At 39.4% G+C, this 17,001-nt stretch overlaps 1 protein-coding gene across 1 annotated transcript in view; it reads right to left on the reverse strand.

The window, feature by feature from the left end:
• JAK2 (Janus kinase 2) overlaps nucleotides 1-17,001 on the reverse strand; it is a 148,005-nt gene that overhangs the window by 53,487 nt on the left and 77,517 nt on the right. Inside the window, exons 3-6 of the mRNA XM_045021258.1 lie at nucleotides 5,963-6,086; nucleotides 4,334-4,451; nucleotides 3,770-3,915; nucleotides 729-1,041 (exon numbers count right to left, since the gene is read on the reverse strand). Of these exons, the coding sequence (XP_044877193.1) occupies nucleotides 729-1,041; nucleotides 3,770-3,915; nucleotides 4,334-4,451; nucleotides 5,963-6,086 (701 nt within the window). The remainder of the gene's footprint in view (nucleotides 1-728; nucleotides 1,042-3,769; nucleotides 3,916-4,333; nucleotides 4,452-5,962; nucleotides 6,087-17,001) is intronic.

The raw sequence follows: 17,001 nt of genomic DNA on the forward strand, positions 1-17,001 counted from the left end.
TATAGAAATGTTTCACAATAATATTCTGTTATTTAAAAGCTATGTACAAAAAATAAGATATACTCCTGAAATGATACATCATCTTTGGGATAACAGTTTTTCTGACCTGATCTGGGTACACTGCACATTAGCAATGGAACAGGTGGGACTTATCAAAGCTAGACTCGGTAATTCCTGACAACCAGTAATTCATTTCCTGCTAGCAACTAGCATCAGATAATGTTAAGTTGAACTGTTGAATATTCAGATGGAACACAGTGTAAAAAAAACAAACAAAAACACCCAAATAACATCAAGAATAAAATGTAACTGCATGATTATAACAAATGATTGAATCATTTAGCTTTTTTAACTCTTAAATTAGACGGAGCTGTTACTTTCTTATGTCAACTTTTATAATAATCCTGTTTTAATAGCATGAATGACAGAGAACTGCACTCTTCATTTGTCATCTAAGTACTTTAATTGCTTAGCCAAAAGTTATTTCTCTTAAAATCTATATTAAAAAATCAACCTAATTTAAAAAGTCTTGTGCTGTTTGGTTCAAGTCAAACTCCATTCATATAGAAATCACGGTAGAACTATTAAGTCAAAGTCATAATTCATTCTATAGTGCTACATTAGAATTAATCAGTACATGTAACATATGACCAAATTACTGTTACCATTTCCATTTGGAAAATCCTTAAAATAATAAAAGTGGCGCCAGCCATAGTCACAAGGATTACCTGTTCTGTCAGTGTCTCACTTTCTTTATGTTTCCCTCTTGAGCACTGAATTCCACCATTTCCAGTTATTATAATGGTTGCAAAACTCTCTTCACCTCTGCAAGGCTCTTTTACTTCAAAAATCTCTGAATAGAAGGCAGGCTGAAGGGATTCCAGATTTATAAGATATTTAAGTTTCAAGTTTCTGGCAGTAGCTCTGCATTGGCCAAACTGCTGGATAAATCTGCGGAATCTGTACCGTATTCTCTTTCGTGTCAAAATATGGTAGTCTTGGATTTTTGCCCGAACACATTTGGGCAAAAACATCTTGTAACTGTGAACACAAGATTAGCACATAAATTCCAAGGTTTATCTATGAAGCCTAGAAAAGGAAATGACTTCTGTATGCTAAATAAATACAAAGCCAACATGAAAATACTTTATCTATCCAATGAAATACTTACTGTGATTTTAAAAGATATTGTGGACTTTATTTCAGTCTTCAGTAAAAGTTGTTGAAAATGAAACCACACTTATTGTGCCATTTTTTATTTTTCATTTACTAGTTCCAAAGTATAGTACACTCCTGTTTCCATAAATCTAGGCATTTCTGATTTAGTCATTATTATGGGGGGTTGGGGAGAAGTCCAGTCAGCCAGGATACATTGATAAATTCCCACAGCTATGCCAATGTAGCAAAATCCTGATCTTTCTCGATCATTCAGATTTGTAAATACAGACACAGAACCACATATGTCAAGTTTAAAAAGATAACAAACAGTGCAATTCTACACTGTATCATGAACTAAGCCTTGTACTGGGAGGTTGGATTTCTTAACTTTTGAGTGCTTGATGTTCTTATAACTTAATGCTCTCTTAACATTTTCTCTGTGTAACTTAAAAGAAGATGCCAAAATCTAAAGACAATATTAAAACAAGTTTTATTTAATCGGTTACCACTTGTGGCACTGGCTCTAGTAGTATCTTGTTAACTAGATGATTAAAAATGAAAATATAATGTTTTAAAAGTTATGATATGAAGAGGTTTAACAAAAGAATGGACACAAAAAAAGGAAACTTTCAAAACCAGACTCACCAGAATGGAAGAAAAGGGTGAGAGCAAGAGAACATGTTGTCTAGACAACAGGTGATTACCCCAGAAATCCTCCCAAATAAAAAATTTAGTGAGTCAACATTTTAAAGAGAAAAGAACTATTTGAGTAATTGGTCTTCCTCCCAGCAAATGAAAGAGTCCTTGCCATCTTTAAATTATGGTTTCCAGATATCTTGAGTAGCGTATGGTAATGTCAATGATTTAATATGGTCTAATGAAAATGTTGCTAGTATAGGAAAGAGGGGTAGGGCATAACAATTTCAGAAATATGGCACCAGACTATTTTAAGCATTTACTCCTGCACATCTGTTTTCGCTTGTTCTCTTTGGCCCCCTATTCAGGAATACATATGTATTCTGGAAAGTACTTGAACATGTGCATAACTTTAAACATGTACTTAAGTGCCATTCAGCACTTTAAAAGCATGCTTAAGCGATTTCCTGAACAGGGCCTTTAGCAGTATACATTGATAAAATACAGTGTAAAAGCAAATTCTGATAACTGAGTGGATCTGTCTATGTACAGCTTAGGAATTCCGGTTTAATTTTATGAACTGTCTGTATCCTTCTGTTTTATGGTTGTCTTTTGGTGTATTGTTTCACCATCCCCTTTATGCTGAGGAGGCAAGAGGGGTGCAGGTGTGTTGGCTCTGAATAGGACAATTGTGAGATCTAGCCGTTAGCAGAATAATGGGTAGCTACAACCTGGATGGAACCAGTTCTGCCCAGCTTGTCTAGCATTTGGAGAGTGGAATTTCCCCAGAAGCAGGACAAAGAACCAAGGTGTTGATACTACCCTTTAAAAACACAACAGAGACTGGGTGGGTTGGAGGATGAGACAAAAGGAAGGTTGGGCAGGAGGGGACATACTGTTGTAGCAAAGGGGACTTGCTTAGCTGCTGGATCAGCCAAGGAAGAAGAAAACTGGCTACAGACTACAGGGAGATACTCCAGGATTTGGAGGAAAAGCCTAGACTCTTTAGAGGACTCTGACATAAGCCCAAAGAATGTTCGAGAGTGGTACGGGACATGAGGCAGGGAAATGCATATACACAGGTTACTGTTTGTCTAGATCTGTATACTTTTTGTGCTAGCAAAAGTAAAGAGTGATTCATTTTTGGATACCTTACAAAGCCTGTGTGTCTGTTTGGTTCAATTATCACACACGCCTGAAGAGGTAACTGTAAACCCAGAGCTCACACAAGGTCAGATCTCTGAGGAATCATAGAAGATTAGGGTTGGAAGAGACCTCAGGCGGTCATCTAGTCCAACCCCCTGCTCAAAACAGGAAGGGTGTGCTTAAGCTACTGGGGAGTCTTGGAGCCTATGGCAGCTAGGCTGTGAGGTCTCATTTTTGTGAAGGGATAACCGACAGACAGCCTGTGCCCAGAAAGTGTGTCGGGGCAGTTCTGCAGCCTACTCACACCAAAGGAAGCTTAAGAGCACATAGACCCAGTGTGTGAGGCTCGAACACAGTAGCTTGGTGACCATCCAGACAGTAGGAATGCTACCAGGGTACTCCCCTGGCTATCTGGACCTCTGGCAAGTGTTCTGTGGTCCACAGAGAACTGGTCACATAGTGTTGACTCCTCCTTGTTTCCACCTGCTAAATTTCATTAAAAAACAGCTAAAAATAACATTAGGAAAGTAATTAATGTATTTTCTATGTAAGCAATGGCTGAAGTTGCCACAAGGACATTGTTCAATTGCTAACGGAAAGGGAAGTAGTCCATGCAATCACAAAGGTAAGGGGAGGATGTCATGAGATAATCTCTCTACGTTTGGGAATCTCTGCTCTGGAACAAATCTGTTGCCAAAAATTGTGTGTCTGTCAAGGTGCTAATTACTTGGGTTACATGAAAGAGAAAGGCAGAGTGAGAAAACAGTAAACTAATGAGTCTTCCTTTTACTGTATGTAAAAGTAACATTGTTTTGAAGTAAGGAATTACCTGACTGAATTGTAGATAGCCAGGGGAGTTTGGTCCTTTTCTTTGGCCACTCTCATCATATCAAGAACAGCCATTCCAAGGCATTCTTCCTGTGTTTCATGAGTAACAGGCACCTTTACCCAGCCATGAACAAAATCATCTCGCCACTGAGAGAGAAAAGAGCGCAAGCAATCACTGAAAATTTACCTCATCATTAAAAGGTTTGTATCAGCTTATTGCTGAAGTCCCACAAGGTCTATTCAGGGACGGTATAGTCCTATATTTCCAAGCCTCCTCTTCTCAAAAAATGGAGCCTGATCCTTGCTGAGGAATGATATGGTGGAGGCAACATAGTCCTCATAACATGGATCCACTGGGTTTTCATTCTCTCCTACTGCAGAGTCACAATATGGCCCGGAGTTTCATTTGCATATTTAAAACTGGCCTCTGAGAAATTAAGTCAAGCTTTGTGGGTTATTTCTATGGGACATCATCCACATTCTACGTTTGGATGGTGGTGTCAAAAAGCAGTGGCAAAGAGGTAAAAAAAACAATCAATCATGAACTATCAACTGAAAGTCATACCTGAGCAAACAGATAAGACATGACAAGGTCATCAACGACAGGGCTCTCTGCACCTCGGGAAACACCATAACGATATGCTCTGCTACTGCCATTACAATACCAGTGAGGAAAATAAAACCTGTTGAGGAACATACACATTGTATAGTTAGACAAATATCAACAAAATTAAAGGGTATATCTGCTGAAAAAGACCGCACATCTTAAATACCATCACTTGGTAAAGTTAAGTTTTATTTTTATATATGACTCCCTGTAGCAAGATCCTTGGTCTTCTACAAACCTCTTGAGATGATGCAATGAAATATAACTACTTGGGTTATTATAACAATGCCCAAAGAAGACAAGATTATTCTATGCCTAAGCGAACAACCATTATACAATCCCAAAGAAAATACTCTAGGTATCCAGCCATTCAGTTTATTACAACGAGGTAACAGTGGTTCTTGTAGAAGTGACACATGGTTGCTGCAAACATTGTAACTGCTCCCAATGTGACTAAATCATATCTTAGATTACTAAAAGAAATGTTTGGAACTAGGAGCAGCACTATAAAATTAATGTAACTGCAGAACAGAAAGTTGTATTCTAATCCAACTAATATATCACTAACAAAACTGCCAGCTTTAAATTCTGATTCCTGAATCTCTTTTGCTCATAATATACCATATAAAACAAAACAAACTGCTTGATTTTTTGATACTGTACCTGGTTGATCTTACTTTGCCTTGCACGTATGACATTAGCGGAGAATGAACAAAACACTCTAAAAAGTAAGATTTTCAGAGTAGTTTTGCTGACCACAACCACATTTTAAATTGGAATTAGCAATATGGTTGAGTATTCTGCTGTGCATCTGTGCAGTTTGGAAGTCATTCTTATCGTACTCTTATAATAGAATGGGGAACAAACTAACAGATGCACACACCAGAAATTTCAATAACATAATTTCAGTCTACCAGCATAGGGCAAACCAAGCCATTAAGAGGACATTTTGCATTTCAATTTGCAATTAATTTACCAAAGGGACATCCATGCTACCTTGTGCATTTCAAGGAAATAAAAGGCTTTTCAGAAGGAAAAATTGTAGATGCGCAGCTCAAAAAGTTCACTTTCAAAAAAGAAATTTTGTTCATTGGATAGATACAAATTCTGCTGTAGATGTCCTGATAATTGGATAAGACAACTTAATTATATCTATAAATCAGCATTTTAGCCACTGAAGGACTTTTTACATTTCAGAACTTCTAGTAATTACATTAGCATCATAACTCAAAAACACAAATCCACGAGCAAGAAATTTGGCTCTTGTTAGTTGATCATTTATCACAAAAACAAAAAATAATTGGAACTCCCTGTACTTTCAGTACCTTTTTGTTTTTTTAACCTGAAGAGGCAAGTATAGCTATCTCCAGTACAAAGGCACAAACAATACAATTGATTATTCAGTTTACTCAATCCAACATATTTTGTATGCTTCTTATCAAGTACCTAATAGTTCATATGAAGACTATAATTCAGTTACATTTTATATTATATTGTTTGCTACTGCTTTGTTATTTAGCTTTTTGCATTAATATGAAAAATAAATCACAGTTCTTTTTTTAGGTGTTATCTGAGTTGTCATGCTACCTTATTCGGTAGAGTATGTTGAGCCTGGTTGATTCTTCTACGTGGAAGATGTGATTTGGAGGATACCAAATTCTCTCTGTTTCATTCATTAGTGCAAACATGTTATGGTACACAGGCATGATACCTAGTAAAGCAACAGAAAAACAAATGCTTACTGAGAAGTTCGTTATTATGCAAAACACTTTTTTTTAGTAGAAAGAAAACACACCCTAGTAAAAAGTGGCAGACTGATAGTATCTGAAAGTCTTGCTAACTTATTATCCATAGCACTGGTAGGTCACAGTTGCATTGCAAGTTCCTGCATACTGCAGTTTGTTTTCTGCCTCAGTATCATGTCATTGTTTCTTTATGCTTCCGGTCTGTCCGTTGTACCCACCTGCTGTTGTCTCTCACCTTATATCTAGGGCTTGTCTACACATGAAAATTAATCTGGAATAAGGTGAGGTGTGAATTTAAAGCAAGTTAACTATTCCTGATTAACTTCATGTGTGCGTTCGGCCAGGTCTACCCTACCACTTACTTTGGTATAACTTTACGTTGCTCAGGGGTGTGAATAAGTCAGCCACCTGAGTGACGTATATTACACTGAACTAAGCGCCAGGGTGAACAGGGCTATGTCGGTGGCAGAGCTTCTCCTGCCAACATAACTACAGCCTCTCGTGGAGGTGGATTTATTATGCCGACAGGAGAGCTCTCTTCTGTCGCACAGAGCGTCTTCACCAAAGGTGCTACAGCAGCACAGCTGCATTAGTGCACTGCGCCAATACAGTGCTTCTAGTGGAGACTAGCCCTTACTCCAATTAGGGTATGTCTACGCTACCCGCCGGATCGGCGGGTAGCGATTGATCTGTCGGGGATCGATTTATCGCGTGTGGTGTAGATGCAATAAATTGATCCCTGATCGCTCTCCCGTCGACTGCTGAACTCCAGCAGTGCGAGAGGCGGAAGCAAAGTTGACGGGGAAGCCGCGGCCATCGATCCAGCACTGCAAAGACGCGAAGTAAGTAATTTTAATTATGGCTCTACAGTACTTAGAGTGGCCTCTATGTGCTACCAGAATAATAAATAATAGTACTTTGTTTTACATTTTTTCTTGGGTTTTTTTTTTCAAAAATTGAACAGACTAATGCACTAGTTTTACACCATTAGCATTAAAGAAGAATTAAAAGCAGAACAACATGAAGAGAATCACCATGAATATTAAGTCCACAGTCCTACATATTCCAGGATTCCAGGTATTAATACTATTGTACTAAGACTTATAAACTCAGGAAGACACAGAGGAAGGAAGCTTAGGGCAAGAGAGCGAATCAAAAGGAAATGCTTCTGTGACATAGGGACGGTCTCTCATTTTAGGACTAGTCACTTTCAAAGGAAGCTGACCTGATTGTGAGAGAGACAGGCACCACGAGTCACCAGTGAAGCCAGAAGACTATGATTTCTTGGGGGAGGGATAGCTCAGTGGTTTGAGCATTGGCCTGCTAAACCCAGGGTTGAGAGTTCAATCCTTGAAGGGGCCACTTAGGGATCTGGGGCAAAAATTGGTCCTGCTAGTGAAGGCAGGGGGCTGGACTCAATGACCTTTCAAGGACCCTTCCAGTTCTAGGAGATTGGTATATCTCCAATTATTACCTTATTACCTTGTTTGAATATCTAAAAATATTTTCTAACATAAAAACATGCTTGATATGAGATTTTTTTCGGTAAGTGTTGGTAAATGTTGATTTCACCGTACACACACAAACCGATGAAAAAATATTTCTGTTGATGATAATCAAAATTTACTAGGGTGATCGGATAGCAAGTGTGAAATATAGGGACACTTTTTTTCAGGGGCATATATAAGACAATGCCCCTAATATCGGGATGTCTTGTCACCCTAAAATTTACAGCTAGGCAATGTTAGAAAGAGGCTGTTTGAGAACTACAGTCAAAATCCAGCCATTTAAACTTTTGAATTAGGCTTGTTACAAATGAACTAGTGAATGAATAGTAAAAACAGGTAGGATTTCTTGATTTAAGGATATTTACTTTGTATATTTTAACATGTGATGTGAAAATTTTTATTTTTAATGGTTTATAGAGCTTTAAATTTTTTAATCTCAATGTCTTTCATTAAAAATTATTTGATCCTCCCATCATTTCCCACAACTGTGAAAATTTAAATTGGTAAAAATTGAAAAAAAATGCTTAAAAATAAACTCCCCTATCCTCTTTCCCATAAAACAGGGACAACTCACCAAGACAATGATTCAGCCAGATTCTTGAGCATGTCTAAATTTGCATATGACTAGTCCCACTATGTAATTTTCAGGGGACTACTCCAATACTTGAAGTTACTATGTCTAAGGCCCCAATCCTGCAAGTTGCTCTTCCTCGAGAATCTCTATCCCTGTGCAGAGCCCCATTTATTTTGGGCCACAGTCCCCAAGTCTGTAACTGCATCCACACCAGCAAAACCTTAGGTTTGTTTAGTATTTTTATTTTACTTTTTAAAAAAAAAATAAAATAAAATAAACCAGTTACTGCCATTAGCTCTTAAATCCTCAAAAGTCCCAATTTAAAACCAGAACTGCTCGAAACATTCTTTTGTTGGAATTTGCCAAAGTAGTGCAATCACAATGCTTTGAAGAAGGTTCAATTTTGGTGAAGCTCCATTGACAAAGCTCGCCTTTCTGGCGGGTTGCTGGCTAGTCTTGGCTTCCAGGTTCTGCGGCCCTGAAGCAGCACACCAGGAGGACCACCCCAGCCCTAGGGCTCAATTCCCTCTTGTGGAGAATTTTCAAGTTTTGGCTTGCATTCCTAATGGTAACAAAACCAATTTGTAAAATATCAAAATCCTCCATGAAACAGAATCGCCCCTCTCTGCCCTGCTCTACTTAAAACACTTCCAGATAAAAAGGGGTAAATACAGCGGATCAGGATCTACCTCTCATTTTCCTTTCCCTGCTTCCTGTTTTGGAGCCCTCTCATTCAAATAACTAATCACATATAAAAAGGCCAGGATTTGTCAGAGCCATTTAGTGGGAACACAGAAATTAACAGACTGGAAGAAACACAATAAGGGCTTATAACTTAGCAGGAGAGACTGCAAAGAAACACTAGAAACTATCAATAAACTAGCCAAAGGAATAAATGTAGATTGTCAAATCACTCTGTCCTGCAGCCATGCAATTAAAACAGTAATTTGATAATGTTCTCTGGCTTTTACTATTAGGTTCTGATGTGCTGCCACAACAAAGATTAGAATGCATGTATTTAAAGTATATCACATTCAATTCTGTATTATTATGCAAAGCTGGCATATTCCAAAACCTGTGTATCTTAGCCTGCATAATACAAGGAAAATACAAACAAGTTATTTTGACAAGGACTGTGAGAGTGCTGGAGAGAGGTAAGGGGTTCATCTTTTTACAGAGCCCCATCTGGTTTCCAAGGAAATGTCACCAGCACTGGCCTTGAGTGCATTCCCTTAGCCACAGGTGGATATATTTACTGAGCAGGAGGCTAACTGGGTCAGCTTGACTCAGGAAAAACACTTGAACAAGTACAGTAACTCCTCACTTAAAGTCATCCCGGTTAACATTGTTTCACTGTTATGTTGCTGATCAATTAGGGAACATGCTCGTTTAAAATGTGCAATGCTCTCTTATAAAGCTGTTTGGCAGCCACCTGCTTTGTCCACTACTTGCAGGAAAAGCAGCCTGTTGCAGCTAGCTAGTGGGGGCTTGGAACCAGGGTGGACTGGCAGCCCCACTATCAACTCCCCGCTCTGATATGTTCCCTGTGCAGCAGCTGCCCAGCAGGCTACCAATTGCAGGCAGTCCAGCTGTCCCTCCCCCACTGCCAAGTGCTGCTCCTGCCCTGCGCCTTGGAGCTGCTCCCCAGAGCCTCCTGCTTGCTGTGCAGGGGAGGGGGGAAGAAGGGGATTAATATCAGGGTTGTCCCCCCTCCCCACCGACTCCTGTCCCTGCTCCCCCCTTCTCCATATAGAGCAGGGGGAAGACACAATAGGGTTCAGGACAGAGAGAGCTGGCCGCAGCTGCTGTCTCAACTTCCTGATCTTTTTAAAGGCAATGTACTTAGAATGTGGTGTCAGCATACTTAAAAGTACAATGTGCATCTCTCTCTCTCCCACACACAGGGTGTGTGTCTTTCTTTGTCTGCCATGCTGTCTTCCCTCCCTCCATTCGTGCTGCCTTGCAGCGTGTGAGGCTACATTAACAATGTGTTAACCCTTGAGGGCTCAGCCAAGTCCTAGTTCATCATTTAGCAGTAAGGCATTCCCTGGAAAATATCCCACCTTCTTCCACCCTCTAACTTCACCACCTCCACCAAGCTTCACAATCATCATTGCTGTGTACAGTATTAAATTGTTTGTTTAAAACTTATAGTTAGTGTGTGAGAGAGAGAGATATAAAATATAGTTTTTTGTCTGGTGAAAACAATTTCCCTGGAACCTAACCCCCCCATTTACATTAATTCTTATGGGGAAATTGGATTCGCTTAACATTGTTTCACTTAAAGTCACATTTTTCCAGAACATAACTATAACGTTAAGCAAGGAGTTACTATATTCTGATACCTGAGGTTTATTAGTAGCCTTGCAACATGCAATAGGTCAAATGGCTTGCAAAAAAGATACATTAAAAAAAAATAAACCAAAATTTTTTTAGCTGCTGCTTGAAAATTCTTATTAACAATGGCTAGAAAAGCCTTTTTTTTTTTAAATGTTCCTCAAAAGTATCCTTTGATGAACAGGCTAAAATAGAGACAACCACCAACTAATAAGGAAGGTGCAATTATTCTACTAGGAGAAATAAGATAAAACATAAAAGCAGAGCTTGCAGAAACAAAGAAAGAGCTGAGAGAATAAGGATGATCACTTGTATCATTTGTTATGTTTTATGTTTAACAAAGTATAAGGTTCACAGATCATTTGATATGACATAAGTGGTTCAAGTACACAGCAACATAAAATCAACTGCATTACATAGAGATGATGTATGAATCTATGACAAATACAAGTACTTATAGTTATTACTGCAAGAATGTCACGTTACAGGACAACAACAAAAAAGGATGTGTAGAACAGTAGGAAAGAGCCTATTTGAAACTGCTAGTCTTACATGGGGAGGAAAAAGGTTTACACTAATATATCATATGTAATAAAATTGAATTTTTCCCATTTAAGGGAAAATAATTAAGAGTGAACTACAGTACATAGATGATGAAAAAGCTTGGAAGTCACAAGAACTGAAGATTTGATTAATGGAGAAGCAGGGTTTATAGAGATTTGTGCTTACTATACTTTAAAACATATTTGCTACAAGAGCAGTGAAACTAAATAAATGGAGAACGTAAGTAAATACATAAGTGGCTAATATACATGGGCCATCCCAGTGGTGTAGAGGCAACTTCAGGTCTTATGTTTGGATCCAAAGTATGTAGGAGGTGGAAGTGCTAAGAAATCAGTATGTCCTGAAGAAGAGAAAGCCTTCTCTCTCTCTGGAAGCAATCCAGGAGTACCAATTAGCCGTCCTCCACCAGAGTCATCTAAAATTCTAACAGGTCAATAAATGTGATCTCATGGGAGTGTTCTGCCAAGGTAAAACAAAACATGTTAAATCTAGAATAGCTTGTTAGGATGAAGAAAGACACAAGCAACTGTTTAAAATGTTCTTTGTCTCTGCCCTTCGAATGTTATCTTGAGGACATTCTACATCAATCATATCGCACAATGTTGTATTCCTCAGTGTTCTGCATGTGGAGAGAAACTAAATAAGGAAGTCCCCAATCCTAAAATTAGTTAGTTAATTAATTACTTCACCTTGATTTGTTAACAGTGAGAGTTTAAATTTATATTTTGCTTTTGTTTGAAAGAGAAAAAACAGAAGATTTATCTGTATGGAGTTTTATGAAAAATGGTTTAGATGAACATGCATGAAATTCAAAATATGAGTTTGAAGATCAACATGATAGACCACATCGTGTTATTTCATAGGAAGAACTCCCTTGAACTTAAGGATGACTGTAGTTATAGGCTTGGCATACCACAAAGATTCATAGATTCCAAGGCAAGAAGGGACTACAGTGATCATCTAGTCTGATCTCCTGTATAACAGACCACAGAACTTCCCCAAAATAATTCCTAGAGGATATAGTTTAGAAAAACGTCCAATCTTGATTTTAAAATTGCCAGTGATGGAGAATCCAATACAAACCTTGACAAATTGTTCCAATGGTTAATTACTCTCACTGTTAAAAAATTTACACCTTATTTCTAGTCTGAATTTGTCTAGCTTCAATTTCCAGCCATTGGATCATGTTATACCTTTCTTTGCTAGACTAAAGAATCCATTATTAAGTATCTATTCCCCTTGCAGATACGGACAATCATCAGTCACTCCTTAACCTTCTCTTTGTTAAACTAAATAGATTGAGCTCCTTTAGTCTGTCACTATAAGGCATTTTTCCTAATCCTTTACTCCAGGGGTTCTCAAACTGGGGGTCATGACCCCTCAGGGGGTTGCACGGTTATTATATAGGGGGTCATGAGCTGTCAGCCACCACCCACAAAACCTGCTTTGCCTCCCTAATAGTGTTAAATATAAAAAATGTGTTTTTAATTTATGGGAGGGGGGGTGTCACACTTATAGGTTTGCTGTGTGAATGGGGACACCAATACAGAAGTTGGAGAACCACTGCTTTAATCGTACTTGTGGCTTTTCTCTGAGCCCTCTCCAATTTATCAACAGCCTTCTTGAATTGTGGGCACCAGAACTGGACACAGAATTCCAGCTGCAGTTACATCAGTGCCCAATGCAGAGGTAAAATAACCTCTACTCCTACTTGAGAGTCCCTTGTTTATGCATCCCAGCAGAGGTGTCATGCCCCCCTCCCAGATTTCTGCCAGGATTTTCTGGATTGGCTCCCTCCCTGTGCAGCAGCTCCTGGGGAGCTGGCAGCAGGGAGAGGCAGCTGCAAACAACTGGGAACTTTAGGGAGAGGCCACTGAGGGTAAGGGGAGGGGGAGGAGTATGCTAGGGAGGGGTAGGCATGACTCAAGCTGTTGGGGTGGAGGCGAACCTTTAAATTGTGCACCCCCTCCCCCCCACTATCAGCAGGTACTAGTCATGTCTGCATCCCAGGATCTCATTAGCTCTTTTGGCCACAGTGTCACACTGGGAGCTCATGTTCTGCTGATTATCCACCACAAATCTCAAATCTTTCTTAGAGTCGCTGTTTCCCAGGAGAGTGTCCTCCAACCTGTAAGTATGGCCTGCACTGTGTGTCCTGCCCACATCCCCTTTCCTCCAGCAACTTCTGTTTCATTGGAAGCAAGGACGGTGAGTGTTGTAAGAACCTTTAAGCTGTCTCTACCCCACTGGAGGATCACTTTTATACCAGGAGGATACTCCCTGGGACAGACTGGACGAACTTAGGGCTAGATTATTAACTTAGTGTGGTGGAAAGCTGTTGCAACATGCCAGAGGACCTGGTCCAAGATGTTTCACTAGGTTCTGTCAAAGTAAACAGAGTGGAAGCCAAGATGTGCAGTGCCAAGTATAAAAGTAAAACACCCATGAGGTGTACTGGAATTGAGTCACTGACATCAGAGTCAATGACAATTGTACACAGTCTAGACATAAAAAATGGAACTCAAAGCCCTTTGTACATGATTCCCACCTTGCCTAAGTGACAACAGTAAATATCAGGAGGAGCAGGGCATTCAGTAATCATCTCAGACAATTGAGTAAAAAACAAATGCAATGATATTCAGTGATTTTTTTTCTCTTTTGTTTAAGACTGCACTTCCATGTCTGAACACCTACAAACATTTTCTAATAAATATAAAAACATGTTTTTATTTGGTGAAATAATTCACACAATCAGTGAAACTGAACAACAACAATCCATATTTTACTGAAATTAACTTTGAAGGAACCCTGAAGGAACCCTGTATATCTAAACACATTTATTTTAATGGTAAATTACAATACTAACTGGAGTTAGCTGGAAAATGGTTTATAGATTAAAGTTTTCATTTTGGGGGTTTTGGTTTTCCAATGAAACAATGGAAAGCAGACACTTGATGTGAAAATTTCAGTTTAGTTGAAACCCGATTTTCCATTGAAGAAAGTTTTCACAGAATATATTCTACCATCTCACAAGAGATTACAATACTGTTGTATGTCGATAAAATTATTGAACACCTAAATTGATCTCCTTACAGAATTATAAACGTCTAGCTATACAGCTGTGTCTAATAATGTTAAAAAGTTTCTCAGGAATCTATTGACTACGGAATTCAAGGATGAAGCTGCATAGGTGTTGACTCCGTGGGTGCTTCAAGGCTGCAGCACAATGGAAAAAAAAACAGTGGGTGCTGAGCCCCACGGGTCAGCACTTCTCCCTCCTCTTAGCGCCTCCCCACCCGCCGGCAGCCCCGCTGATCAGCGCCTCCCCACCCACCAGAGATAAGCTGTTCCGCAGCGCTGGTGGGGGAGAAGAGGAGGCAGGAGGGGTGGGGTGGAAACAGGTGGGGGCGTGGAGAGGCATATCTACTCATGGGCCACAGCCCACCCACTTAGGATCCAACCAGGCCCACCCAATTTGGGACTGGAGCCCTCCGAATCCGCAGGCTGGGGATCCCGACCCTGGCTTTGCATCTGTCTGCTCAGTCCAGTGAAGTGCAAACCTAGGGCCAGATTTTCAAAGCCACAGTTTCACATGCACCCTACTCCCAATACACACACGCACAAAATTACGCCTCTGAAAATCTACCCTCCTGGAACAAAGGTGTACTCATCTTTCCATGGCGACCTTTGGATGTGACCTGCCAAGTGTTTTTTTCCCCCTAGTTGATCTTGTGGTTTTTGTTTTTTTTTGCTTCTTTATGATGTATAAAAGACCTGAAAGGTTTTTTAAAACATTTTCTGCTTTTGTTATTTGTTTTGTTTTTTATTTGTTTTTTAAACTTTAGCAATATCAGCAATATCAACTCTGGCCTTCCCTGACTTTACTGGAGGACTTCCTGGATATCTCAGAACCTGATCACTGTAAGCTCTCACAGCTGAGTGGAATGGACAGAGGTACTGAATCTTTAACAAAGACATCCCTTTCCCAAAATGTTCATCATTAAGATTATTATTTTAAAATTAAAATTAAACAACACAAACAGCAAGTATCAGAGGAGTAGCCGTGTTTGTTGCTTTTTACAGATCCAGACTAAGAGTCCTGGGGTACCTTATAGACTAACAGACATATTGGAGCATAAGCTTTCGTGGGTGAATACCCTCTTCGTCAGACGCATCTGATGAAGTGGGTATTCACCCACGAAAGCTTATGCTCCAATATGTCTGTTAGTCTATAAGGTGCCACAGGATTCTTTGTTGCTTTTTACAAACAACAAGAGTCTCAGCCGCTTATGCTCAGACTGGAAAAAATCTTGATTTTTCTAAATGAAATAGCTGGAAAAGGACCTTCATTTGCTGAACAGGAGACAATTTCCTGTTCACATCCTGTTGATGTTTAATTTATGCCTGGGAAAGCTATGAGCTGGTTCTCAGACTGAGGAGCTGCAATTACCATGATTTATGACTAGGCCTGACAAACAGGAAACAGATTCTTCTAAAAGTGCTTTGTTAACTTTGCTCCCAATATGGAGCTGCTACCTAACAATGGGGATGGCATGGAGGGTGGCCATTGCAGCTTGGTGTCAGATACCTATCTGGAGGTCAAGGGAAAAGGGGCTGGGATGAAAGCTAAAATATCATAGGCATGAGTCAATGATAAAGGAAATGGGATGGTTCAAATAAAGAGGAGGAAAGGTAACCGGAGTAGTAGGTAAAGCTTATACAAACAGAATAGGAGAGAGAAAAAGTAAGCAAATAAGTTAGGCACAGGTTAAAAAACAAAAGAAACATTAGTTAGGGGCTATCAAGCACAACACACAAGAGTTAAAAGGAAACTAAGCAAAGATTTGTGCACAAAAGGGGAAATTAAGGTGTGGGGAGGAAATTGCATGTGGCGTCTCTCCCTCCTCTGTACAAATGTCTGGTTAGATTCAACTCTTCAGGGCACATCTAAAGTATATGGTGCTACAAAAACAACAAAGATTCATTTACATTTCTGATGTGGTTAATCAACTCTTTATATGTGATAGCAATAACTTGCTGAGCAAATGTGATTTGCTCTTGAGTTCTCATTGATTTGAAGCTGTTGCAGAACAGCATCTGTCCCTACACACAGGTACAAGGCTTACAACAAAAAGTGTACAGTAAAGCTGTCTAGCTCACAAGAGGAATCCAATGGGAAAAATCATTTAACACTTGCTTGGATTGCAGCCAGCAAAATCTGCAAGAGCTGCCAGCCCTTACAGATGATTTTCAAGAAATGAAAGTTATGGACATACAGGAAAATACAGAGATGGCAAACATTGTGTAATGTCACCAAAGAAAAACCAAAACTAAACTAAAAAGCCCCAAAGAATAACCCAGCACTATTTAGTAATAAATGCATTATGTCACAGAATAAAACGTAAAAAACTGAGTGGAAGCTTCATGGTTCAATAAGCATATTTGACCAATTATGAATTTGAGAAATAAATCAAACTGTTACAACATTTTACAGAGTTCCACATTAATCTATCCTATCTAATCAAATTCAGTCTCTTGCCAATATATGAAATGCGGGCTGCAGCCATTCTACAGATCAGGGGAAGATCTGATATAAAAAGAAAGAACTGATATACAAAATGTATACTTATATGATACCTTTTACTTCAAAGTACTTTATACATTTTACAAGACACATGCCTCTATATTTAATCCTGGGGGAAACTCTGCCCAATGCAGATTTTTGCAGAAATTAACGGTGTGCGCGCAGAATTTCCTTTCCCTCACAGAAATGGGCTGCAGTGCTGCTAGCTGCCACTTGACTTGGCAGAGCCCAGCTTGCACAGAGAAGGCATTGCTGGGGAGAAAGAGGGAGCTAGACAGTTCCTGGCAGATGCAGTTCCCAGAGTGCCCTGAGGG

This window comes from Mauremys mutica, chromosome 6, assembly GCF_020497125.1.
Source record: "Mauremys mutica isolate MM-2020 ecotype Southern chromosome 6, ASM2049712v1, whole genome shotgun sequence".
Classification (NCBI taxonomy): Eukaryota; Metazoa; Chordata; order Testudines; family Geoemydidae; genus Mauremys; species Mauremys mutica.